This window comes from Eulemur rufifrons, chromosome 7, assembly GCF_041146395.1.
Source record: "Eulemur rufifrons isolate Redbay chromosome 7, OSU_ERuf_1, whole genome shotgun sequence".
NCBI classification, from domain to species: Eukaryota; Metazoa; Chordata; class Mammalia; order Primates; family Lemuridae; genus Eulemur; species Eulemur rufifrons.
Window position 1 is genome coordinate 91353540 of NC_090989.1, and position 25305 is coordinate 91378844.

The window sequence follows — 25305 nt, forward strand, 5'->3', positions numbered from 1 at the left end:
ATGAGTCAAACAAGGAAGAAAAATTCCTCAGAAGGAGAAATTAAATTGCAGACTTCATTTGTTAATAAATTCCTCAGGGGCTCCAAAGCTGAAAGCAGAAAAGAGAACGATGACCTTAAAACAACTGATTTCCAACCCGGCGACAGGCTACAGAAGACAGCCACCTTCGACACTGGTAAACGTCTGGTCGCTGGTATTTCTTTATTTTTTTAGAATAATGTTTCCTCCTACAGAGATCTCAGGGGTTAAACTAAAATCATAAGTCTCTGTGCTAAACATTTATTTTGTCACTCAAATGCTTTGAATAATTTGTAATTTTACTTTTAAATTATAAAAAAATCTGTAGCAATATAATGCTACAGAAAGGTTTAGGGAAAATGCCTAATTTCCTTTCATTATAATACAAATGGTCATTTCTTCAAGATTCTTTTCAGGCTTTTTTCATACGTAGGCCAGTTCAGTCAGCCAGCCATTCAACAAATACTCGCTGTGTGCCTACTACGCGCCAGCCACTGTTCGAAGTGTTAGAAATACAGCCACGAAAAACAGAGTCTTATGTAGACAAAGAACCAAATGCAGATATAATTTCAGATGAGATAAGTGATATGAAGAAAAATAGTGCAGGCTAAGGAGATGGAGAATGATGGGATGGTGTGCTACTTTAGATGGGGTTGGAGGCAAGGAGTCTCTGATTTGGTGGCGTTTGAGCAGAGATCTGAATAAACAGCCATGTGGAATGAATGAATAAAGCCGGCCACTTGAGTATTTGTGGGAGTAGCGTCCCAGACAAAGGGAACTGTAAGTGCCCAGGTCCCAGGTGGAACTGAGCCTGGAGGTTTGAGAGACAGCCAGGACGTCAGGACTGCTGAAGCAGGATGAGCGATGCAGAGAGGAAGAGAGTAGTGGAAGACACGTCAGAGAGGTAGCTGGGCCAGATCAGCATTGTTTGCACAGTTGTAATATCTTACGAATTCCTCCTGAGCTTACATGGAGCTGTGATCCAACTTCTGGAGCACATTCTTTTTTATTTATTTTTTTTATTTTTTAAAACTTTTTTTGAGAGACAGAGTCTCACTTTGTTGCCCCAGCTAGGGTGCCGTGGCGTCAGCCTAGCTCACAGCAACCTCAAACTCCTGGGCTTAAGCGATCCTCCTGCCTCAGCCTCCCGAGTAGCTGGGACTACAGGCATGCGCCACCATGCCCGGCTAATTTTTTATATATATATATATATATATATATATATTTTTTTTTTTTTAGTTGTCCAGCTAATTTCTTTCTATTTTTAGTAGAGACGGGGTCTTGAACTCCTGAGTTCAAACGATCCACCTGTCTTGGCCTCCCAGAGTGCTAGAATTGCAGGCATGAGCCACTGCGCCCAGCCTGGAGCATATTCTTATACTGCTCAATTCCCACATTGCTACATGATGCTCACATGCATAGTTTTCATGGTTGCATAATATTCCATTATATGCATATACCATAATTACTTAATAAGTTCCTCCTTTTGTCCTTCAGTAAGTATCTTTGGTTTTCTCTCTTCACTGGGTTTCAGCTTTTTTCTAGTATAAATTCTCAAAACAGGGATTATAAATATAAAGGTTATGAAAATATTGCCAAATCTCTTTCCAAAGTTGTGTCATATGCAATGCCATCAATATATTATCTATTAGATTAAATGTATTTTAAAAACATTTAAAATTTTTTATACAAACATGTACAAAAGTAGAGAGACTAATATAAGGAGTCCTCATAGTCACCCACCTTTAATAATTAACAACCTGTGGCCAATCTTGTTTCATTTCTGCCTACCCTACTTTCCATGAGATTGTTTGGCATCAAATGCCAAAAACGATATAGTTTTACCAACAAGTAGATTAAGTGTACTTTATGTTTTTGTAAATAGGAAGTTAAAGACTACCTTTAAAAGAATAACTGGTTTCTCTGCTTTTAGTCTTGGTCTCTTGCCAACCTTTCCTCCACACTGCCCCTGGGTGCTCTTTCTGAGCCTCAGATATGATGGTGTCTCTCACCTGCTTAAAATCCTTTGCTGAGTCTTTCTTGCCTTGAAGAGAAAGTCCACTTCCAAGTGTGGCCTTCCAGGTGTTTGTGATCAGGTGGATGTTGGCTACCTCTTTGTGACCTCTGCCTTCCCCCACCTCCAACCACAGCCCCATGGCCATCCTCCACTTCTGACATTCTGATTTACTTGCAATTTCCTGAACTGGCCACCTCCCCCTCACCACCCCAAGTGGTTCCCTGTGCCTAGGAAGAGCTTCCCTCGTGGCACCATCCTCCCCTGCACCCCTCCCTGCTTTATCCCTCCCTGATGTCCACCTACCTGGCTGACTCCTGCTCATTCTCTAAATTGCAATTCAAGCACCAGTTTCTCTTGGAACTTTCCCAAGACCCACCCACCATACCTGGTCTCACCATATCTGAGGTACTTATTGTCACTAAAATGTGCTACCATATGCCTTCTGCATCTCCACTTCTCTTCTGTATTTCATTAGGCAGGTGGCTCTTTGAAAACAGGAACTTGTGATCTTTGTTCCTTGTACAGTACCACCCATTTTACCAACATGTAATAATGTCTTACAAAAGTTATAAACACAAACCAACCCTGACAGACTTATGTTGGAAAGGAACTTGGTGAGAAGATACTACTTAGCTCAAAGAACCAAGAGTTTTGTTCAGAGCTAAAGCAGCCCGGAAAAGGGCCGAATTGCCCCACAGGACCACTCCCGTGTGATCACTGTGTGTCTCCCATGGAGCACCAGCCCTCCCAGCCCAGCCACATGGCAGCAGCTCCAACCCATCTGGTTTATAAACCGAGTTGAGCCATAACATGAGATACCCTTTGAAGAATGGGCTTCATAGATTAAAAAAAAAATTGAAATAGATGGTCTTCGAGGAGATGTCCAGGGGTCTCATAAGTTGGTATTAATATTTATATTTAGGTATTTTGTTAAGGATTTATCATGTTGATTTATTTTGTAATTGAGGAACTGTAAAACCAATATTTATTCATTCGATTATTTGTACATTCAACAAATATTTACCAAGTACTTCTCAGATAAAAGGCCCTGCTCATTCCCATATGCCTGGGAGGCTCCAGTAAGTTTAATCACTATCTTCCTGAGAAATGACCTAGGCAGGAAATATAGTCTCCATTTTATAGGTGAGTAAACCAAGGCTCAGAGAAGTTAAGTGACTTGTTCATCTGATGGCCCCGAGATTTGAACTAGGTCTTCCACCTGTGCTGACTTGGGCTTGACAATGCTATCAAACCTTACGGAGCACCCAAATGGAATGTGGACTTAGAAGAGATTTCTGAATCTGTCAGTTCGTAGGTGATTGTTGATAATCTTTCAGAAACAACTTGTTTGGATAGGTGAGTGTAGCAACTAGAAGGTGTAAAGTCAACTGGTAAAGGTGGTGAAGAAGTTGGGCCAGCAAGTGCAAACCACTCTTTCCCAGCGTTTGCCAGGAAAGGAAATGATTGACAGAACAGTGGCTTGAGGAGGAAAGAGAAGAAAGAGAGGGTTTGGTGATGCTGGAACTTGAGCATGATTGTAGGTTGAGATAAAAGCTTGAAAACAGAGAGAAAGTAATAAGATGCAATGCACAGAAATTTTTTAAAATACAAAAATAAATGAAACACACATACACATATAATGAGCTTTGGAGCAAACTTTTCTGAGTTCAAATTCTGGCTCTTCTTACCAATTAATAGTCCCTCTGAGTCCAAGTTTCCAAATCTATAAAATGTTTAATTGTGACTACTTTAAACAAAATGCCCTGTACTTGCTGGCAAGTAAGAGGCAGTCCCTTCCTGTCCCCTATCCACAACTCTGCTTTGCCCCACCCAAAATTAGGGTTGCCAGAAAAAATACATGCAATAGTTAGGACACATAAAAAAATGATTTCTTATTTATTTGAAATGTAAATTTAACTGTGCGTCCTGTTTTTGTTTTTCCTAAATCTGGCAATCCTACCCCAAATAAAATACCTTGTACCCAATGTGCAATGATACAAATTGAAGGCCAGAGTGAAGAGGTAAAAGGGTGGATGATGCTGCCCCCTACTGGTGGAATGTGGCAACACGCACCGTCCCAACAAAGATGTGCACCCTATAGGTAGGTGGTTTTCTCACCAAATACAGCACGCCACAGACACACTGGATTAGAGGTAAAGTTTTTTTATTATCTTGCTAATATTTTAGTCTAAATGTATCACTAATCCAATCCCACTCTCTTTTAATTTTCACTGGTACCAATGCATTTCTTCTTAGCCATGTGGTTTTATATCTTTTTGTCAGGGTTAGTAAAAGATTACTTACTGCACTTTCAGAACTTTTGATTTCCTATTGGAATCCAGTGTACTCTTTCTATATGTTTAAGTATAGATTTTCACTAAAAAACCACTTTAAAGTCACTGTCAGTACGTATCCATATCCATTTTTTCCTGAAAAAAGTCTGATGTGTTTTATGTGTGTCTAAAATGCAGGCGCATAGAAGTAGGTCGCACTAATAGGTGCTGAATAGGATGATAGCTTTTGTTATTACGGTGCTACCATGTTAGTGCAGTGCTAGTACACAGGAACTTGGTGAGGGTGCCACGCAAATAGCCTCTAATAACAAGAAGGACAAATGAGGCTTTCCGAATGCATTTTCTAGCAGGAGTTGAGAAAATGCAGATGCTCTCCTGGGCACTATACTCTCTTTGTGTTTGTCAATTGAATGGTCTAAGAATTGACCAGCAAGTCTTTTACCCCCTCCTTGCAGCCAATTAAAGCTCACTGATGGTGATTTCAATGCTTCTCCTGTCGACCTGTTTGGCTTTAGGAGGCAAATACCTGTGCTTCTTCCCTAGCTATTGCATCCATCAAAGATATGTGTGTTCTTCAAGCAGCAAGCATCTCAAAGGCTGGACTAGCAGGTTTGCTTCTCACCTAGGAATACAACTCTGTCTTCACCCCGAGAAGCCCGGGTCAGGCCAAGATAGAAAAGCTGAGTTCCCCAGGCTCCTGAAGCAATTGATGTTTGAGCACCCAGTGGCAGGAATGGTGGTTAAGTTTTATCCCTGGTGAATGCCTCCCTTTCTGAATTGAAGTTTTACGAGGGACCGGTTCAGGATTGTCGGTCTTTTCACTTGTCTCATTGTGGTCATTGTGCATCTTTAATACTATCTGTCATTAACAACAAATTCTTCTTTATTCTTATCATACAGCTAAGCCTGTCAGTTCAGAAGTGGAATTTAGATCCAGGATGGAGAAAAATGAGCAGTTCTTGCAGAAGCTGGGCAAAAAGGCTGTCAACAAGTGTCTAGACTTGAATAACTGTGGATTAACAAGAGCGGACCTGAGGGAAGTGGGTCTGTATGCGGTCGACCTTGTGCAGAGGAATATATGGCTTTACACTGAGACGAACAGGCAAAACATAATCAGTTACCCACCTGCTCACCCCAAGTCTGCTGAGTGGTCCCAGACAATTGCAGGAATAGCAGCTGCCTCACTATGCTTTTTTTTTTTTTTTTTTAAAGCTAATTGATCCTTCCTCAAGTTTTGAAGATATGAGCTAAGTTTAGAAGGAAGGTTCATTTGTTTCTTTTTTCCTGAGAAATTTTATCCACCTGATTGCCTCTTGCTCTCTGAAAAACATCTGTTCTTGCAGGTGTTACAAACTAACGAAACTCATCCATAAAACTGAGCCCTGATGGGAATTTAAAGGAATATTGTGTTGTTTATTATCTGTGGTATGTAAAGTATAACTACCAGCGTTATTGCTAACACCTTCTGTACACGAAAATGTGCCTACCATTTGTTACACCTCAGCAGGAGTTTGGTGGAGAAGTGCCCTCCCCACATCACATCACCCTTTTTTCCTGTTTCTCAGATACCTTAAATCAAATTGGATGTGTCTGCCAACAGAGAGCTATCAAACAAGTTGCATTTTGAGTGACGGGTGCTTAACTCTTTGTGTTAGTCTGTTCAGGTTGTTATATAACAAAATACCTTAGACTGGGTAATTTATAAAGAACAGAAATTCGTTTCTCACAGTTCTGGAGGCTGGGGAGCCCAAGATCAAGGCACTGGCATATTTGGTATCTGGTGAGGGCTCCTTTCCTGGTTCTTAGACGGTGTCTTCTAGTTGTGTTCTCACATGGGGGTTGGGGCTACCTAGCTCTCTTCCCTTTTATAAAGGCACTGATTCCATCCCATGACCTAATCACCTCCTGTATTAGGAGGGTTCTCCAGAGAGACAGAAACAGTAGGATATGTATAGATGTAGATTTAGAGATATGACAGGGGATTAGGAGCCTTGGCTCATGCAATTACGGAGGGTGAGAAGTCCCACAACAGGCCACCTGCAAGCTGGAGACTGGGGTGCTGGTAGTGTGGCTCAGTCCAAAGGCCTCAAAACCAGGGAAGCCAATGTTGTCACTCTCCGTCCAAGGCCAAAGGCCGGAGAACCCGGGGTGCTGCTGGTGTAAGTCCTGGGGTTCACAGGCCAGGGAGCCTGCCGTTGTTGTCCAAGGACAGGAGAGGAAGAATGTATCCCAGCTCCAGCAGATGGATCCACACGTTCGCCTTTTCTATGTTTTGTTCTCTCCTCGCCCCCGCAGATTGGATGGTGCCCGCCCACATTGAGGATAGATCTTCCTCACCTAGCTCGCTTAGACTCATAATCTCCTCTGGAATCACCCACACAGACACATTCAAACATAATGCTTTACCAGGTTTCTAGGTATTCCTTACTCCCCAGTCAACTCGACACTAAAATTAACCACCACACATCCTAAAGGCCCCTCCTCTTAATGCTACTGCATTGGGGATTAGGTTTCAATATATGCATTTGGGGGGGACACAAACATTCAGACCACATCACTATTTTAATCAAAATTCACACCATTGTATTTGGAACGGGTCTCTTAAGAGGGAACCCTGTGCCTGTGGTCCTCAACAGCCTATGTCAGAATCACTTGTGGAGCCTGTGGAAATGCAGTCACCTGAGTCCAACCCAAACCTACTGAATCGTATTTTCTCAGACTGGGCCCCAGGGGCCCTTCATGGGATTAACAAACCCCTCACGGGATCCTGATGCAAACTGAAGTTTGACCACTGACCTGTATTTTGTGTATGGCTGTTGTATCTTCTTAATGGGATTATTAACAAAGAGGAGGCTTGATTTCCTTTATGAGTTAAAAAAAATTGGAGATGAAAAGTTATAGGACAGAGTTCAGCTACTAACTCAATGTTTGATGTTAGAAAAGCAGGATTTTTGGGCCAGGCGCGGTGGCTCATGCCTATAATACTAGCACTCTGGGAAGCCGAGGCGGGTGGATTGTTTGAGCTCAGGAGTTCAAGACCAGCCTGAGCAAGAGCGAGACCCCGACTCTACTAAAAATAGAAAGAAATTGTATGGACAGCTAAAAATACATATAGAAAAATTAGCCGGGCATGGTGGCATGTGCCTGTAGTCCCAGCTACTCGGGAGGCTGAGGCAGAAGGATCACTTGAGCCCAGGAGTTTGAGGTTGCTGTGAGCTGTGATGACACCACGGCACTCTAGCCCGGGCACCAGAGTGAGACTCTGTCTCAAAAAAAAAAAAAAAAAAGCAAGATTTTTGGTGGCCTTTCTTGTTTTTGCCTTCTTGATATATTCAATAGACTTTTATACTTTATGAAGTTAGGATCATGGTGAACAAGATGAAATTGCTAAAGTGCTTTAAGTACTAGTAAAAAGAAAACCATTTTTCGCTCATAGGCATGACTTCAGAATTTTGGAAGGTCTGGAATTGCTGTGCTTGTGACGTGGTGCTTCTGGCTGCTGCCACCAGTGTGGCGTTCACGATAGACATGTGAAAGCGAGCAAGCAAGCACAGGTGCTGTAGCCCCTACTTTGACATCTCTACTCTCCAGTCTTGTTGCTTCAGGAGATAAAGATGCCCTTTGAGAATCTTTTTCACAGAGAGCAACTTCACTTTTAACGAGCGGTGGCAGAGACTCAGAGAAGGCTCCAATCAAGCTTTGTCCCTGTCTAAACCTCCACATCTTGGTCCCTTTAAGTATAACAGAAGCTTTTCAAGGTGGTGACAGCCAGGTAGTCAAGATAAAAAAGAAAAGGGAACAGGCACGCTCAATCTCAGTAGTCCTGACCAACAGAGCATCCTCAGGCCCTTCAACCTGCGGATCCAATGGAGTGACAGGTGATGGATGTCAGAGGATTTTGCAAAATAAAAAGACCAGTACACACATCGCAGTAGCAGCGATAGTAGCAGTCATGGTGTCGGAATTACCATTACCGCTGTTGGGTTCAACTGCAATAAAGGAGGTTCTGTGAAGTCTTATGGAGACACCACTGTGTTTTCAGAGTGCAGTTATTTGGCAGAAATAGAAAACATCTCAAGAAATAGGAAATGTAAATATCACAATTTCTCCAATTGCACAACTGAGAGGTCCCTGCTTTGCTAAAAGTCAACATGCCCACTCCCCTCTAGTCTCCTACAGTGCAAAACTATATCCTATGCATGTAGGCATTGAATTCTATTTACTACAAATCACAAATTACATATATTAATATAAACCTGTATTTTCTTCTGTTCACATCTAGTTGCTTTGCTGCCTATTCTCCCAGACTTGGAAGAACTGGATATTTCCTGGAATGATTTTGTAGGTGGAAACCTCCATTCAATCACTCAGCAAATGCATCTGGTCAGCAAGTTAAAAATCCTGAGGCTGGGTAGTTGCAGACTTACCACTGAGGATGTTCGAGCACTGGGTACGATGAATTCATCCTTTAAGAGATGGCTTCACTGGAAGCAACCTGAATCCTCAAAGGCAAACTGCCTATGTTGCCTCCTCCAGGGGTGATGGTGGTCAAGGGTGCTCTGTGTGATGCAGTGCTGTGTTGAGCACTTGTGTAACGCTGAGCAGCTACGTAACCCTGTTCCTAGTGTTGTGCTAAGCAGTGTGGACAGAGAAAGGAATGAGTCTGATTAGTGCCTGCTTTCGTGGCATTTTAATGGAGGTTATCTTAAAACGTGCTCACTGTGGGTGTCGGTTACCTCATCTGTAGAATAGAGGAGTTGGAGTAGATAAGAATTAAGTTCTTTTCCAATTCCAAAATAATACTTCTCTCTTTTATTTTTTCCTCCTCCATTTTAAAAGATTGATCAGAACCAGATTTTTAAAGTAAAAGCGGTGGTTTAATTAGAACTAGAACCTCACTTAAGTTAGTTTAATACTGAACATAGGATAAAATTTGTATGAAGTCATGCTACTTACCCAGCTGCTGTTTTAAAATGCTTGCAGGTTTATTAGATGTCATTAATACTTTTTTATTCTTTTTATGGCCTCATGACATATTTTGATCATTTACATCTCTTTAAAGGTTTCTGTAAAAACAACACAATTCATGCCCCTCCTGGAAAATGGGGGCCAGCCAATGTCCCCTGGCCTACCCTTCCCATAGCTGAGGAGAAACATTATATATCTTGGTGTTGCCCAGATCCTACTTCAAATCCTCGTGCCACGTTTAACTAGCTTTGGGCACATGGATGTTCTGATACAAAAGATGCTCTGATGTTTTGTTGCCCTCCCTCTCCCGGAAGTCCTTCCATTCTCCTCTCTGCAAGGACGTCTGCATCCTTTCCCCTCAGGAGGGCTTACTTATCACCATACTCTGTTCTCCTAGCTTAGCCTTAATGGCAGATGGGGACAGGGAGAATAAATGGTTTATTGATAAGAGAACATAAATCAGGAGGCATTTCAAAATTATTACACCCATTACAATTGCTTAGTGCAGGATGGCTAAAGCAGGGGACTCCTGTACTTTGTCCGCTGCAGACATTACTAATTAAGACAGGGAACTGATAGGCACTGCTTTGGGATTGCTTCAGGCATTGCTTACTTGTCCAGGTATTGCTTAAACTGAGTTAGGAAGTCTCAAAACAAAGTTTCAAACTACCATGATCAAAACAAGAAGGAGGCAGGACAAGTTCCAACTGGTTAGAACCAAGATGGAGAAATGACTACCTCTTGACCTTACAGCTTCATTATACACTTCATTACCATAAAAGTTTCTAAGGAAATCTCTTATTCCCATCATGCACCTGACACCATGACACATCCTGTTTGACCATATTTAGTCAAAAGAAGAGCATCACCCTAATTCCAGGAAAACAGCACCCATTTCCAAGAAATAACATGAATATTCCTCCCCTTATTTAGCCTATAATTAAGCTGTTGCTTAAATAGGGAGGCAAAAGGAACTAGGGTGCCAGTTCTCCTCCACAGGGGGATCTAGCCTCTACTCTGTCTGCGGAGTAGACTTTCTATACTTCCTAAATAAAACTCATTTTCACTTTATACTCTTGGCTGCTCCTGAATTCTTTCTTGCATGAAGCCAAGGACCCACTTGGACTTCAAGTGATTCCCAGCGTTGGGAGTCACATTCCTGTGTCATAATCAATCATGCATTCTTTCTCCCTGATCCTGGGGGCACCTCAGGACTATAGAGAGTTACCCTCGGTGACTGGCAATGGCACACAAAATGACACCTGTTCACCCCTGCCTTGAGACGCTGTAACTCCTGGACAATATGCATTTTAACATGCGGTTTCTGGACTCCTAAAACTTTAATCCATGGAGTAAATAATGGTAGATCTTTAAGTCCAGTGGCAACCAGTGAAAAAGAGACTTCTGGATACAGGGGACTTTCCAGGACCCTTAATTGTAGGGTCTTAGGATTGATGCTGCACAGTGAGAGCACATTTTCCATGTGTGTGTTCTACCCCAAGGCAGTGGAAATCATTCCTGAGGCTGGAGCTCTCTGGTCACTTCCCCTGTTCTCTTCCAGGCTCCAGGCCACAGCCCTCGGATGCTTTCCTTTGTGAAATGGTTTCAGAAATGTCAGCTTTCACCCCTCTTTCACTGCACCCCCATCTCCCTCCTGAGGCAGTGTGGCTGTTATAAGCTGCCAGTGCCTGATGTTAGTTCCTCTCTGTAGCAGTTGGTTCAGTTGTGTGATGTTGTTGATGTTGAAGACAGCTCCACTCTGCTGTGGTGGCCAGTTCCCTGCTTTGCCTCATTTCTACCCCTGGTCAAGCTTCTCGGAAATGCTGACCCCTGAGAGGGTGAATGAGAGAAAGCAGATGGACTGCCACAAAAGCAACTTCCTAAACCACCCTACCAGTACGTGGATTTTTTTACAACTACAATTTTTTGCTCACACGCATGGTTTCAGAATGTTGCAGGGACTAGAGTCACTGTGCCTGTAAATACAGAAGCTTACCCTGCTGTGGGCCGGCAGGAGCCGGATCCTTTTCTTCTTGCTGTTCCTCGGCAGCTAACATAGTACAGCACCTGGCCCAGCTTCCATACTCCATAATAATGGTAGTATTGATTTTGAAATGAATTCCCTGCTTTTCTGACTAGCGAGCAACAGAGTTTTGGGGATATTTTCTAACAGGAGAAGCACTTGAAATGATACCTGAACTTGAAGAGCTAAATTTGTCCTGGAATAGTAGAATGGGAGGAAACTTGCCTCTGGTCCTCCAGAACTTCCAAAAAGGAAGCAAGATACAAACGCTCGAGCTCGTGGATTGTGCCCTCACGTCGGAAGATGGGGCATTTGTGGGTGAGTGGAATTGGGAGAGTCCATCCCAGAAAAGAAAGGTGAAGATGCCCGTGAGTGGATAGTGTGGGAATCTAAGTTTGCCGTTCTGTTTTATCCTGGCCGTAAAGGGAGACCCAGTCTGTCCCGAGGCCACACCAGACTGCTGTCCCCTCATGCACGCTGGTTTCACGCCCTGCATTTTCATGGTGTTGCTCTTCTTGTTGCCTTTTCTTCCTCCCAGGTCAATTGCTACCTGTGTTGCAAGGTCTTGAAGTGCTTGATCTTTCCATGAACAGAAACATCGGAGGCGGTCTGAACAGGCTTGCTCAGGGACTAAAATGTACTGCAAATCTGAGGGTGCTGAAGTTACATTCATGTGGATTATCACAGAAGAGTGTCAACACATTGGGTGAGTTAACAATGGCTCAATTTAAGATATTGTATATAAATATATTTAAAAGCTATTAGGAAATACAACAAAATATAAACAATGGTTATGTTGGGGAATAAGATTATGGATAATTTAAATCTTCTTTATGTTTTATTAATTTTCTAAATTTTTACAGTGAACATCCACTTTTGAGATTACAAAAATAAGCTTTTAAAATGACTGACTCTGAAAGAGCCAGTATATTTTATGTTTGAGATAGACATTGAGCAAAATAAAAGTTTTTTTGCCACTAAAGCTACCAGGTTTTCTCCTCTTTGTGAAAACCTCACAATTATTTTATGCTCAGTAGTAGGAAGGAATCGGTACTGATGAAAATAATGGCTTCGGTGGCACCTTAGCTAAATCGTATGCCCCTATACAGAGCATCCACATTCATGGAGGATGGGAAATGATACTGTGTTTTTCTCTTCAACTTACAGTGCCTGTGGTATCCTCACTGGCAGCTTGAGTAAGTCTAAAATTCTGTGTTAATCCAATGCTCAAATGTAATAGGAGGTATGCTCAAGGCAGTTGCAGGATTCATGTCAAAACCACTGGAAATCTATGTGACCTGAGCGGGGGGCGGTGTGTGAAATCACTGCCAGGTGCACCGAGGGCAGCTGGCAGGAAGTCTGCAATCTCTTCCTTTTGGCTTTTGTCAACACAGCCCGCTCAGCCTCCCTCCCTGCCCTGCTTACTGTCAGCCTCCATGCACACTTTCCTACCACCTTGCGATATGTCAGAGTGGGATTTTGACTTTCTTTGTAGATACTGCTTTCGGATACTTGGGTGAGCTGAGGAAACTAGATCTTTCCTGCAATAAGAAGCTGGGTGGAGGCTTTGAAGACTCGTCTGCTCAGCTGGCCCTGCTAAAGCATCTGGAAGTCCTAGATCTTCACCAGTGCTCCCTGACTGCGGATGACGTGGTGTTGCTGAGTAAGCGTATATTGCAGGGTGAAAGAAAAACTTTTGGACTCTTGGCATATATTTGGAAACTTGGAAAATTTTATATGTACTGTTAAATTTACTTTCTCTGACGTTATTGGAAGGATCACATCATAAAGGTTCTATGAATGCCCCAACATAGTACTTAGCATGCATTAAATGTCCAGTAAATATTAATAATCTAACATTTATGTTAATATTAAAGACATCATAACATGTCTGTAAATGATAGATTTAGCACCTAGGGAAAATTTGAATTTATGTTGCTGTTTAGAAATGAATCTCCTAGTGTCACAAAGTTGATCACAAATAGGTATGTAGCAAAAATGCCAAAACAAAGGGTATCAGGGTTTTCTGACAAACAAGTGAAGTCAGGCCACTCAGATACAAATGAAGTTACAGAGAAAGAGTCAGCAGGATGGTGTGTAAAGGGTGTACATTACAACTTTAGGTAATTACACTTATTTTCCTGCCACAAACATAGTGCTGTAATTACAACATATAATATATAAATGCAATTTCCCATAACAAACAGAGCAAGCATTACCTGGAGATTAAGGGTTTTATGCCCTCTGTGGCCACAGTAAACCTTCAATATACATCCAGCATCTGCTCACCAGGGCTCACCATGCAGATCTCTGCTACCCTGGTCTAGGCCACCATTCTCTCATGCCTAGATCAGTGCAAGAGCCCAAGTGGTTTCTCTGTTCCTCTATTACTCTAACTTCATTCCTTCGTCCTCCCCCTCACTGACTCCACTCTGGCCACACTGTCCTTGCTGACCCGCAGACACGCCACGCATGTGCTGGCATTGGGACCTTAGCCATTGCTGTCTCTCCAGATCATGGGCAACTACAGGGTAGAGGTGTGTCCAGTTCAGCATCTCACCATTGCTCAAGCACAAGCACCTGCACATAGGTGGCACCCAGTAAATGCATGTTGAATACTGATTGAAAGAACAAGAATAAAACAATTTTTATTTGAGACAGAGTCTTGCTCTTTTGTCCCGGCTAGAGTGCCGTGGCATCAGCCTAGCTCACAGCAACCTCAAACTCCTGGGATCAAGTGATCCTCCTGCCTCAGCCTCCCAAGTAGCTGGGACTACAGGCATATGCCACCATGCCCGGCTAATGTTTTCTATATATTTTTAGCTGTCCAGATCATTTCTCCCTATTTTTAGTAGACGGGGGTCTCGCTCTTGCTCAGGCTGGTCTCGAACTCCTGACCTCAAGCAATCCGCCCTCCTTGGCGTCCCAGAGTGCTAGGATTACAGGCGAGAGCCACCGCACCCGGCCCTGATTTATATCTTGTGATGTTAAATAATTGAGCATTCTTTGATCATTCTAAATAGCTCCAAAGAAATGGAATTATACCTCATTTATCCAATAGCTATTGATTAAGCCTCTAATTGTATAAGGCACTGTACCTTGGGCTACAGAAAATTCAGACAGTCAAGGAGCTTCACTCTGGTAGGGAGAATACACCAATGCATGCCCAAATTACATGGTGGAATACAAAGTACTGCGAGGGGTTGGAAGCCGGGAAATAGTTACACCTGTTGGGATCAAAAGTGCCCACCTGCCTTTCCCTCCCTGTCTGTCTTTCCTGGACTTCCTCCCCTCTTTCCACAAACGCCTCTGGTTGATGTTCTAGGTACTGGCCCCACTCTGAGGAGGGGGTAGTCCCTACACACATAGATCTTGCCTTTGGTGGGGGGAGACAGAAAGCAAATACATAAACAAGAAAATATCACATAATGGTGAGTGCTGTGATGAAAAGGATAAAATTGGGTGATATGATAGTGATCAAGGGGTTACTTTGGCTTGGGTGGCCCTGGAAGGCTCTGAGGAGGTGAGCCTGCCCCCAGGAGATCCCAGAATACTGCATTTTCTGTCTTGGTAAGAGCTGGGGCAAAGGCAGCAAAGTAGCAGAAAGATAAGTGAACGAGGGGTAACTCCTAGGATGCCTGGGCCCCTGGAGACCCCACTCCAGGGGGCTGCTGCTATTACCAACAGGCACCTGTTCTTGTTTTCATTGTCTTACTGGTGCTTACATTCTAAGAAAAGAATGATAATATCAAACAATCGAGCAGTTACTGTACCAAGCACTTTATTTATACCAAGTCATTTTATCTTCCCAATGACCCCATGAAGTAGGCATTTTACCATTAAGAAAGCTAAGGTTCAGAGAGGCTAATTAACTTGTCTAAAATCACACAGTTCTTTAGTAGCAGATACAGGATTAGAACCTAGTTCTCTCTGTCTTCAAAGTCTTTGCTCTTAACTTGTAGCCTGGAGAGAGGCTTGGAAGTAGAAAAGCCTGAACAGCATACTGGGAAGATGGCTGGTTTGGGGTGTGTGTAGGGAGGGTAGGGTGAGACGGGGGAGAGCTGTGATTGCCAGATTAAGAAGATTGTAGGAAGCAAATACCAAAAAGAGTCTCTGTGAGATGGTGCCTGAAACATGATATTGTTGATATATTAACAGCCCAGGTTATCCCTTTACTCTCAAATCTTCAAGAATTGGATTTATCAGCCAACAAAAAGATGGGCAGCTCTTCTGAAAACCTACTCAGCAGGCTCCGGTTTTTACCAGCATTGAAGTCGCTACTAATCAACAACTGTGCTTTGGAGAGTGAGACTTTTACAGCTTTTGGTAAGAAAATCTCCCAGGTCCCTGCCAGGGGTGGGAAACCTGCAGCCTTAAGGAAACCTCTGGCCTCCCTGGTCCTTAAGTGTGCCTTTGGACTGAATCCAAATTTTACAGAACAAATCCTTTCATTAAAAGGGGTGCAGCAGAGAAAGATGAAATTTTCTTGCCTCGTTTGGTGCTTAAAAAAAACAGTCTTGAAATCAGAAGGCCACAGTTTCCCCACACCTGCCAGAGGGAGGCCTCTCTTTACAACTTGCATTGTAAGACTCAGCCATAGGCAAAGGTTTGAAGTTCTAATTTGTCTTCTTTTCAGGAAATATGCCCTCTTAAAAGTGACCTTCTGAAGACCATATCAATGATTCTGGCATTTGCAGATTTAACATTTAAACTTTAAAGCGTATATAACCTACTCTGGAGGTCTATGTTGACAGGAACTTGTAATTTCGCTGAGCTGCCGATATGAGTTGGGTTGCTGTGAGTCTGATGGGAAAGTGAGGCATCTACCAGTGTGTGAGGCTAGCTGACTGCCCTGTAATCACTTCCCCACAGGATTTGTTACGCTTTCTCAGGAATCTTGGTATTTCTGAAGGTCATGGATATGCCCCAGCCTAGATCAAAGATCTACTGAGTCTGAAATTTGCACCCATGTCAGGGCAGGTGCATTGTCAGCAAGTAGAAGGAGATATTTCGAGGCAAAGGGACTTTGTGGCATTTTTCCAAATATACCACCCAGATAACCAGCAGTTTGTGCACACGGTGCTGGGGTTCCCCAACACCACCTCCAGGTTCAGTGAATCTCCAGAACGACTTGGGTCTCAGCACGTGTTGTAGCCATGGCTACGATTTATTTCAGTGAAAGGATATGAAGCCAAATTGGCAAAGGGAAAAGTACAAGGGACAAAGTCCAGGAAACCAAGCACAACCTTTCAAGAGTCCTTTCCAAGTGGAATCACACAGGCACACTTAATTCCTCCAGCAATGAGTTGTGACAACATGTGCAGAATGTTGTCTACCAGGGAGGCTCACCTAAGCCTTTGAGTTAAAGGTTTTTATTGGGATTCAGTTAGATAAGCACCCTCTTCCTAGCCTGAACCAAAATTCCACACTCACAGAAGGAAAGGTGGTGTTCAGCATAAATCATACTGTTTATATAAACAGGTTGGGCAACAGTAAACCACTCTTATCAGTTAGGGAGTGGTGGGAACACTCCCAAATTCCAAGTTCCCAGACATCAGCCAAAGACCAGCCTTTCTGGTTGGTAGCAGACTTTTCCAGGGATAGCAGTCTCAGGCCTGCTATGTTAACTCTTTTCAGCACACATATACATGACTAGAGTTGTTGGATTTGGGTGCTTTCTGGATAATGATGAAAATAGTCTTTCTCTCTAACCCTCTTCCAAGTGTTATATTAGTTGACACTTCCTTAAAAATGAATTGTGCTAGCTGGATGCTGTGGCTCATGCCTATAATCCCAGCACTTTGGGAGGCCAAGGCAGGAGGATCGCTTGAGCCCAGGAGTTTGAGTTTGCAATGAGCTATGATGACACCACTGCACTCTGACCTGGGCAACAGAGCAAAACCCTGTCTCAAAAAGTAAGATAAAATAAAATGAAATGAAATAAATAATTTAAAAAATAAATTATGCTATGGACCAGATATAGGCTACTATTAATAAATAGATTCATTCTATTAATAAAAGTAATTAGCTCATTATTATAATCTATTAATAAAAATAAGTACATATTATAATATTTACCCCAAATTCTAAGAACTCAGCCTGAGTATTTTGTTCAGCCCATGTAGACTTGGTCCTCCCTGTCCATGCACTGCTCCCAGCCTCCCCCAGCAACGTTCGTCTCATTGTCCATGCGTCGGAATGAGGAAAAGTCCCAGGATATGTACCTTTCAGACCTGGTGTCTGGGGTCCATGGACCCCCCAGAGGGTCTATAGGTATGCTTGAAGGGGTGCCTGTGAACCCCCTAAAAGTGTTTATTCTGTGCGGCAGAGAGTGGTACATTTTCTGGTTCCAAAACATCTGGAATTAGATTGCCTGAAATCAGATCCTGGCACTGGCTCTTGTGACCTTGTATGACCTCAGGTACTTAACATCTCTAGACTTCAGTTTCCTCATCTGTAAAATATAAAATGGAATAATAGTACATACCTCATTGGGCTGTAATAATTAAATCAACTGAGGCATATACAATTTTTGGAAAAGAGCCTACCACATAGTAAATGCTCAATAAATCTTAGTTATGATTATGAGGAGTGAGTTTATAAATTTCACTTAAAAAGTAAAATCGATCTTATCACTGCCCAGTTTAAAAATAGTCTATGGCTTTCCTGTAGCACCTTAGGTAAAATCCAAATTCTTTCACGTGGCCTAACAAGTCTGGATGATATGGCCCCAGTACCTCCCCTTTGTTCCCTGAACCCAGCCTCAGCTGGCTTCTTTCTGTTCCTTCATGTCACTGAGCTCTCTCCTGCCTTAGGGCCATCCCGTTCTCCGGAATGCCCTACCTTCCCATCCTTTCCTGAGGAGTTCTGCCTTGTGCTTCAGGTCTCAGTATAGATGTCCCTTTTTAAGACAGCCCCTCCCTATCTAAATTAGGAGCTCTCATGCTTTTCTTTATAGCTTTTATCAAAATTTATAACTATGTATTTATTTGTGTGGTTGTTTAATGTCTATATTTCCCCCAGATTGTAACCTTCTTGAGGGCAGGAACTGTGTTTATTCTTTATTGCATACCCAAAGCGCATTTTAGGTATTATCTATATATTAGTTAAGTAAGTAGGTAAACAAAGCAAACTTCTTAAAGGGAGTCTGTAATCACTCAAATGGTTAGGTACACACATACCCGAGATACATTCCACTGCTCAGACTAATGTTTGCTTAGGAAAGTTTCACACAAAAAATTTTGGGAACAACATGGTATCTCATAAATATACTTTTTAGTTGGGAAAAGTTGAATTTTTTTTTTTAGAAAACAAAATTTAAAGGAATTATGGCCATTAGAAAATGCAGCTCTTTCTAATTCTAGCTGCATAATCAGTGAATGATGATCAAGTAGATATTTAATATTACAATAAACTACACCATCTGACACAAGTTTACCATTCAATTTGAGTAAATAAAGTAAATATATGTTTCTCTACATCACTTCTAGAAGAAACAGTTCTGTATCTCCTTATTCTAGGTCGCTGTACCATGGGTGGGAGAAATTTTCTTACTGGATATTATAAAAGAATTTTCCCCTTGGACACAGATTGTTCTTTAGAAAGAAGGCAGAACAGTTTAATTAACTACTGTGCTTGGGAAAATGTTACTTTGGCTAATTTTAACTTTGGGGGCAACTGAGAATTAAGCAGAAAATCTTTCCAGAATAGGTTAGTTCCCTCCCTTGCCTCAGTGATTGCAGGGAAGAAACACAAACCCGCTGTGGTGTTTCAGAGTCTCTGCATGTCAGCGGCGGCTGTGCAGTGGACCCTGTACCAGCTGGGACACACTCTGGAACTCTGACTAGCTGTTCAAGGGCTGTGCCTCGTTCTCCTCCCTAAATGTGAAGGAAAGAAACCTCAGTGGACAGTGAATTCCATTTAATCAAGGTTTACTTTTCTAAAGCTTCCAATATTTCCCCAAATAAAAATAGACAACATAAATTGAGGCTCTGAATTTCAAACAGAAGAAAACGGTCTCTACAACTTTCTCAGCCCAGTTATATTTATGTTGCCCTAGCCTAGTGTCCTCAAATGCAAGGCTTATGATCATCAAGGAAACCTAAATTATTGTTGTTCTCATCATGATCACTTTTAGCTGAAGCCTCCACTCACCTCCCTGCTCTGGAAATACTCAGCCTTTCTTGGAATAAGTGTGTTGGTGGCAACCTGAAGCTGCTTCTGGAGTCGCTGAAGCTTTCCACGTCTCTTCAGGTGCTGAGGCTGAGCAGCTGTTCCCTGGTGACAGAGGATGTGGTTCTCCTGGGTTTGTACCTTCTAGTTCCGAAGCGGTGTTGGCACGCCGGGCTCAGGGTGCCTGCCCCGCAGGTCCACGGGTGGTGTGAGGAAGGCAGCAAGGCCTGGGGCTAAGCCCTCTGTGCAGCTTCCCTTCTCCTTAACATCTGCTTAGGACAGACCCAGCTAAAACGAGTGAGGGCAATTCTAAAACCAAACGACACTGGAGGGTGTTTCGTAAAAGGAGGTGGATACAGATGGGGGGATGGGGGGAGGTTCCTACCAGGCAAACAGCTTTGACTCTACACCTGCTTCATCCACGAGAGTGTTCAAACTTCAGTCATCTACATTTTACCTTCACAAATTTCATCTTATCCACATGGTTCCTGAAGTATTATGTAATTTTTTCTTTAAATTGACTCTTGAACTTAAATGCTTTTATTTAAACAGGAAACTGATTACCACCATAGCTGAATTATGGGTATCACTTCTCATAGATATTAGACTGCTGAAGGTTTTGAGTAGAGGTTCCTTCTCCCTCAGTTAGAAAAAAGAGATGAGAAAGGTTAAAAGCATACTGCAGCACCAATCTGACACTTTTCCCATGTCAGTCTAGAAAGATGGAAAGAGAATTGAATAAGGAATAGCTTTTGCACTGTGGGATTCCAGGCTTACCAAAATACCGTCCCTAAATATCCCCTCCAATCACTTCACATGTCCACTTCCCATGATGAAATGATAAATTGGAGAGTACCATCTCTGTCCTCCATCTAGCCTCGTCCCCACAGCGATTCACTATCCAGCCGTCAGCTGCCAGATCTCTGAAGCAACGAGCACCTTTCCAAATGAAGGGTTCAGAACAGTCATTCCAGGTGGTTATAGGTGTGTTCTCAGTGTTTACACAGTCAATTTTGCTATGACGTGACGCATGTGCCTAAACATCATGTTACGCAAAACTCATGCAGTAATAACCACAGGGCTTATAGTTAGAAGTACAGCTCTGAAAAACTTCATCAGTGGCACATTTGAAAAAACAGAGGCTAAGAAAAATGGTAGTACACTTTTATCCATGTTAAATAGTTAAAAAATGCATAAATACTACACTTCACCTTGAGAAAGACCTGAAGTTTGTCTAGAATTGGGCTTTTCTCACTCCCACTGGTGGAAAGATCAAACTTTCTATCTGACCTGAAGTCAAATAGAAAGTTCTAGCACCAGATGTGGATGGGTGAGGGTCGTTGTCCTCATGAGAAGGATGTATTTTCTTTATCCCTAAATTGGGGGCAGTTTTATGTTTCCTGGGGACAAGTTGTGCATAAACAAACAAGAAATTTGCATTATGCTCAAATTGTTCCCTGACATTTCAATCTAATTGGAATAAACTTGTGTTTTCAAAACAAATGTTATAGCAAAATTGGAAGATGGGAACAAAACATTGTGATTTTAATTGGCATTTTCCTAATGACTAATGATATCACACATCTTTTTATGTGCATATTGGTCAATGGTATATATTCTTTGGTGAGGCGTCTGTTCTAAATCTTTGGCCTAATTTTAAAAATTGGATTGTTTGGTTTCTTAATGATGAGTTTTGAGAGTTCTTTAGATTTCCTGCACAAGCCCATTAGCAGAAATGTAATTTGCAAATATTTTCTCTGAGTCTGTCCCACTGGCCTTTCCATTCTCTTAATAGTGTTTTTCACAGAACAAAACTTTCAGTTTTTATGAACATCTATTTATCAATTTGTAAATTTCATGATTAGAGCTTTTTTCTTTTACATCCTAGAACTTTTTGCAAAACCCATGTTCTCGAAGATTTTTCTATATTTTCTTCTAAAATTTTTATATTTACATTTTATATTTTGACCTATTATTCATTTGGAGTTAATTTTTGTACAAGGTATGAGGTATGGGTAGAGGTTAATGTTTTTGCATGACTGTCCAATTATTCTAGCACCATTAGTTGAAAAGACTATCCTTTCCCCATTGATTTGCCTTCATACTTTTGTCAAAAATCAATTGGCCATCAGTGTGCAGACAGGTGGATACAAAAAAAAAAAAATCAATTGGCTGTGTTTGTGATGCTCTATTTCTTGTCTTTCTATTTTGTTCCATTGATCTATTTGTCTGTTATTTTACCAAATATCACACTGTCTTAATTAGTGAAACTTTACAGTAAGTCTTGAAATCAGGTAGTATGAGTATTCTTTGTTCTTTTCCAAAATTGCTTTGGTTATTCTAGTTCTTTGGCATTTCCATATAAATTTTGCATCAGATTGTCAATATCTATTTAAAATATCCACCTGGAAATGTGATTGAGATTGCATTGAACCGATAGATAAATTCAGCCATTGCCACTTTTATATTACTTTATTTCGAACTGAAAAATTCTTTAAGAATTTGTTAATCACTAGTAGTTTATATTTATTTATTTTATAAACAACAGCATTCATTTTTTTACATAGTAAACTACAAAAATAATATTTCCATGGCCCACATTTTTGCTACCAAGGTTTTTAATGAACCTAAAATAGTAAAATACAATAAACAGAGTATTCACATGATTGGAAAATTCAAACAGTACAGAAAGGCAAAACGATGGCTGAGATTTGCTTTAAAATACTAAAACAAACAAAAAATCAAAAAAAGCACAGGAAAGGGTACTAGGTGAGGCAAGATTGGTGTAATGAAGATGACTGAAGCTGAATGATGGGCATACCGGGGTCCACTTTCTCCTATTCTCTCTACTTTTTGTGTGTTTGAAAATTTCCGTAATACAAGATTTTTAAAGAGAAACAGCATGCACATTGTCTTTAACACTTAGTTAGGTCTTGAGAATATTGTGAGTAATGTTGCAAGACAGAAAGGAAGAGAGACACACTGACATGGACACCTAGAGCCAGAGTGCAGCTTTGTGTGTGCAGATGGCTAAGCTCTCAGAAGCAATGTGGAGTCAAACTGTCAGCGAGTGAAAGTGATGGGGTTGGAGCATCCTCCTTGGTCCGAGAGCCATGCCATGTGAGGAACGATTGAAAGATCAGGGTACGTTTAGTCTTAGAGGGGGAAACTTTGAGGGAGACATGACTGTTGTCCAACGCTGTAGGGCTGGCATGAGGAAGAAGCAGCTGCATTTTTCAGCTGGCTGAGGGGGCACTGGGTGAAAGACACGGGATGACAGATTGGGGCCCCATGGAAGGGCTTTCTCCTGCTGAGAGCTGCTTCACAATGTTGGGGGCAACCTGGAAAGGTCAGTTCCTGTAGAATCATAGTGTCACCAGTAGAGAGATTGTGAAAGGGATTCTTCTCTGATCATTGATCTGGAGGTTGGATGAGGAGACTTCTAAGATCCCTTGCAAGTCTGAGAGTCTATCCTGCTCATTTGATCCCTATAATCCATTCCTGGGTTTGGCTGAAAAGGGAAGCAAATGCCCTGTCCCTTGGGTATCTCTCCTACCCCCTCTTACAGAGGTCATTATCTTCACTTCATCATTAAGTATTATTTTTAAGTGTCATTGTAGGTAGTACTGTGATATGTGCTATTCAAAGGGAAAATTGTCCTGTGCATTAAGAGTCTCTAAGGTGAATTAGAAATTATCCGGGTATGTTTTGAACATGGAAAGTGCTCAATTAAATAATTGTTGAATGAAGAATGACCGATTGAATGAGCAATGAACAGTTAACAGTGTTAAACAGCAAGAAGACTATTTACAAATGGTCCTTCCTTAGTTTTAAAGCCAATGAGCTATCACTCCTTATAATTTAATTAGAGCAAGTCTATAGGAAGAGCTAGGACTCCAGTGGAGCAGTGGAGCAGAATTTCTTTTTCTTGACAAAAAAGAAATTCTTTGGGTTAGGATTTGGAAAAAATCCACTTTTCAAGCTGTACTTCAGCTGTACAGAGAGGAAATTTGTTACTAATTTCAGATGCCCTGAATAAAGCTGCTGGCTAATAACAAATAATTACTAATCTTGTCATTACTAATCCTGGAGACACTGTGTTATTGGAAATGGGAAATAGCCATGGTAGAAAGTGTTCGTATAGTTTAGCATTAGGGTGATTTTGTTTTCCAGCATCAATCATAGGGACGGGTCATCTGGCCGAACTGCGGAAGCTGGACCTGAGCTACAATGACAACATCTGCGATGAAGGATGGGCCATCTTCTCCCAAAACGTGTGGTTCCTCAAAGAGTTAACTGAGCTGGATATTAGCCTTCGACCATCAAATTTTCGGGCTTGTGGACAATGGTTTAAACACTTGTTATGTGCCGTGACCAAGCTTCCTGAGATCACTGAGATAGGAATGAAAAGATGGATTCTCCCTGCTTCACAGGAGGAAGCACTAGAATGCTTTGACCAAGATCACAAAAGAAGCATTCACTTTGACCATGGTGGGTTTCAGTAAGGTGATTTCCCAAGTCTTACTAAGCTACAAACCATTCTACGAAGGAAAAGAACATGAATGGATTCCAGTGTCATTAACTGAGTATCAACTTTGGGGCCATTTATATAATAATCTAATATGAACATGTCATTCTCTATCTTATGAAACAAAAATGGCATTTTTCAATATATTTAATTTGTTTTGGATATATAGTTAGTTTACTTACTGTTTAGAGGGCCTGAAAAAAAGGTTTAGATTCTGGTAATGCAACTGGTTTTTTCTTGTCCTGGTTTCTGCCTCTTGTTTTCCTACATGTTAAATGTTCTAAATATAAGGATGAGTGTGTGTGTGTGTGTGTGTGTGTGTGTGATTTTAATGTAAAAGGCACTGGCTATCTAATAGTTTCATGTTATCTTTACTATTGTATGTATCATAAGTTGGTCTACTCAGAAAGTATACCCTTCTATGGTTTATTAATATATGTTCTAGTGCCTTTTTATCTCAGATATAAATGATAAACACTAACAATAGTCACTGACATATAAATCTTAGTCAAAAGTGGTAAAAAAATTTAAAACCCACTATCAAAAACACATCTTGTTAGAATAAATTAAAACCTTTTATTGTGAAAACAAAAAATTGTTAATATGATGTCTCTAGGCATTTCTTTGACATGGAATTTGCTACATAAAACCTATTGGTTCATTAATGAAAGTTTTTGTGTTGCTCTAAGCAATTTTTGAAATTTTTGGTTTTCTTTTACTAGAGCATGAAAGTCATTGCATGGCAGAGATGTTTCTGTTCTGATAGTCTCTAATCAAATTATGTTTTGCTTTCCTCTTGCTACACTAATACTTAGTATTGCAATCATTTCTTGAAAGATATGGAAATTTAAAAACAATACTACTCCAAAAGAAAAAGTCATCAAGATGAGGAATTTTTGAGTGCTGTAGAAGGGAATGTTTGGGGTAATGTGATATTCTTTTCTCTGGGCATTCCTATGGATTCCACGAACAACTATGCTTCTGCAAAAACATATACATGAATGTTCATTGCAGTTTTATTTATAATAGCCCAAAACTGAAAACAACTTGATATCCTTCAATGGGTGAATGGTTAAACTGTGCAATACTACCCAGCAAGAAAAAGGAACAAAACACTGACACATGCAACAACTTGGAAAGACTTCAAGTAAATTATGCTGAGTAAAAAAGCCCATCCCAGTTATAGACTGTGTGATTCCATTTATATGACATTCCTGAAATGACAAAATTACAAAGATGGGAGCAGGTTAGGAATCAGGAGAGGAGTAGGTGGTAGGTGTATCTA

General features: G+C 41.4%; 1 protein-coding gene across 2 annotated transcripts; it reads left to right on the plus strand.

Moving 5' to 3' along the window:
* LRRC31 (leucine rich repeat containing 31) lies at positions 1-24002 on the plus strand. 2 transcript variants are annotated; one of them, XM_069472943.1, is made up of 9 exons: positions 1-175; positions 5230-5373; positions 8612-8779; positions 11471-11638; positions 11859-12026; positions 12816-12983; positions 15479-15646; positions 19458-19625; positions 23666-24002. In XM_069472943.1, exons 1-9 carry the CDS (start codon positions 1-3, stop codon positions 23995-23997), a joined length of 1659 nt encoding a protein of 552 aa, XP_069329044.1. In that variant the 3' UTR covers positions 23998-24002. The 2 variants fall into 2 exon arrangements, with proteins under 2 accessions (XP_069329044.1, XP_069329045.1); XM_069472944.1 differs by lacking the exon at positions 8612-8779.
* Positions 24003-25305: the final 1303 nt, after the last annotated feature.

Bases quoted from the DNA above. Each gene is read 5' to 3' on its own strand.
- LRRC31 (XM_069472943.1), top strand. From the start codon at position 1: ATGAGTCAAACAAGGAAGAAAAATTCCTCAGAAGGAGAAATTAAATTG. The intron at 5,374-8,611 runs GTCTGTATGCGG...GTTCACATCTAG, and splicing joins AGCGGACCTGAGGGAAGTGG to TTGCTTTGCTGCCTATTCTC. The intron at 15,647-19,457 runs GTAAGAAAATCT...GATCACTTTTAG, and splicing joins TGAGACTTTTACAGCTTTTG to CTGAAGCCTCCACTCACCTC.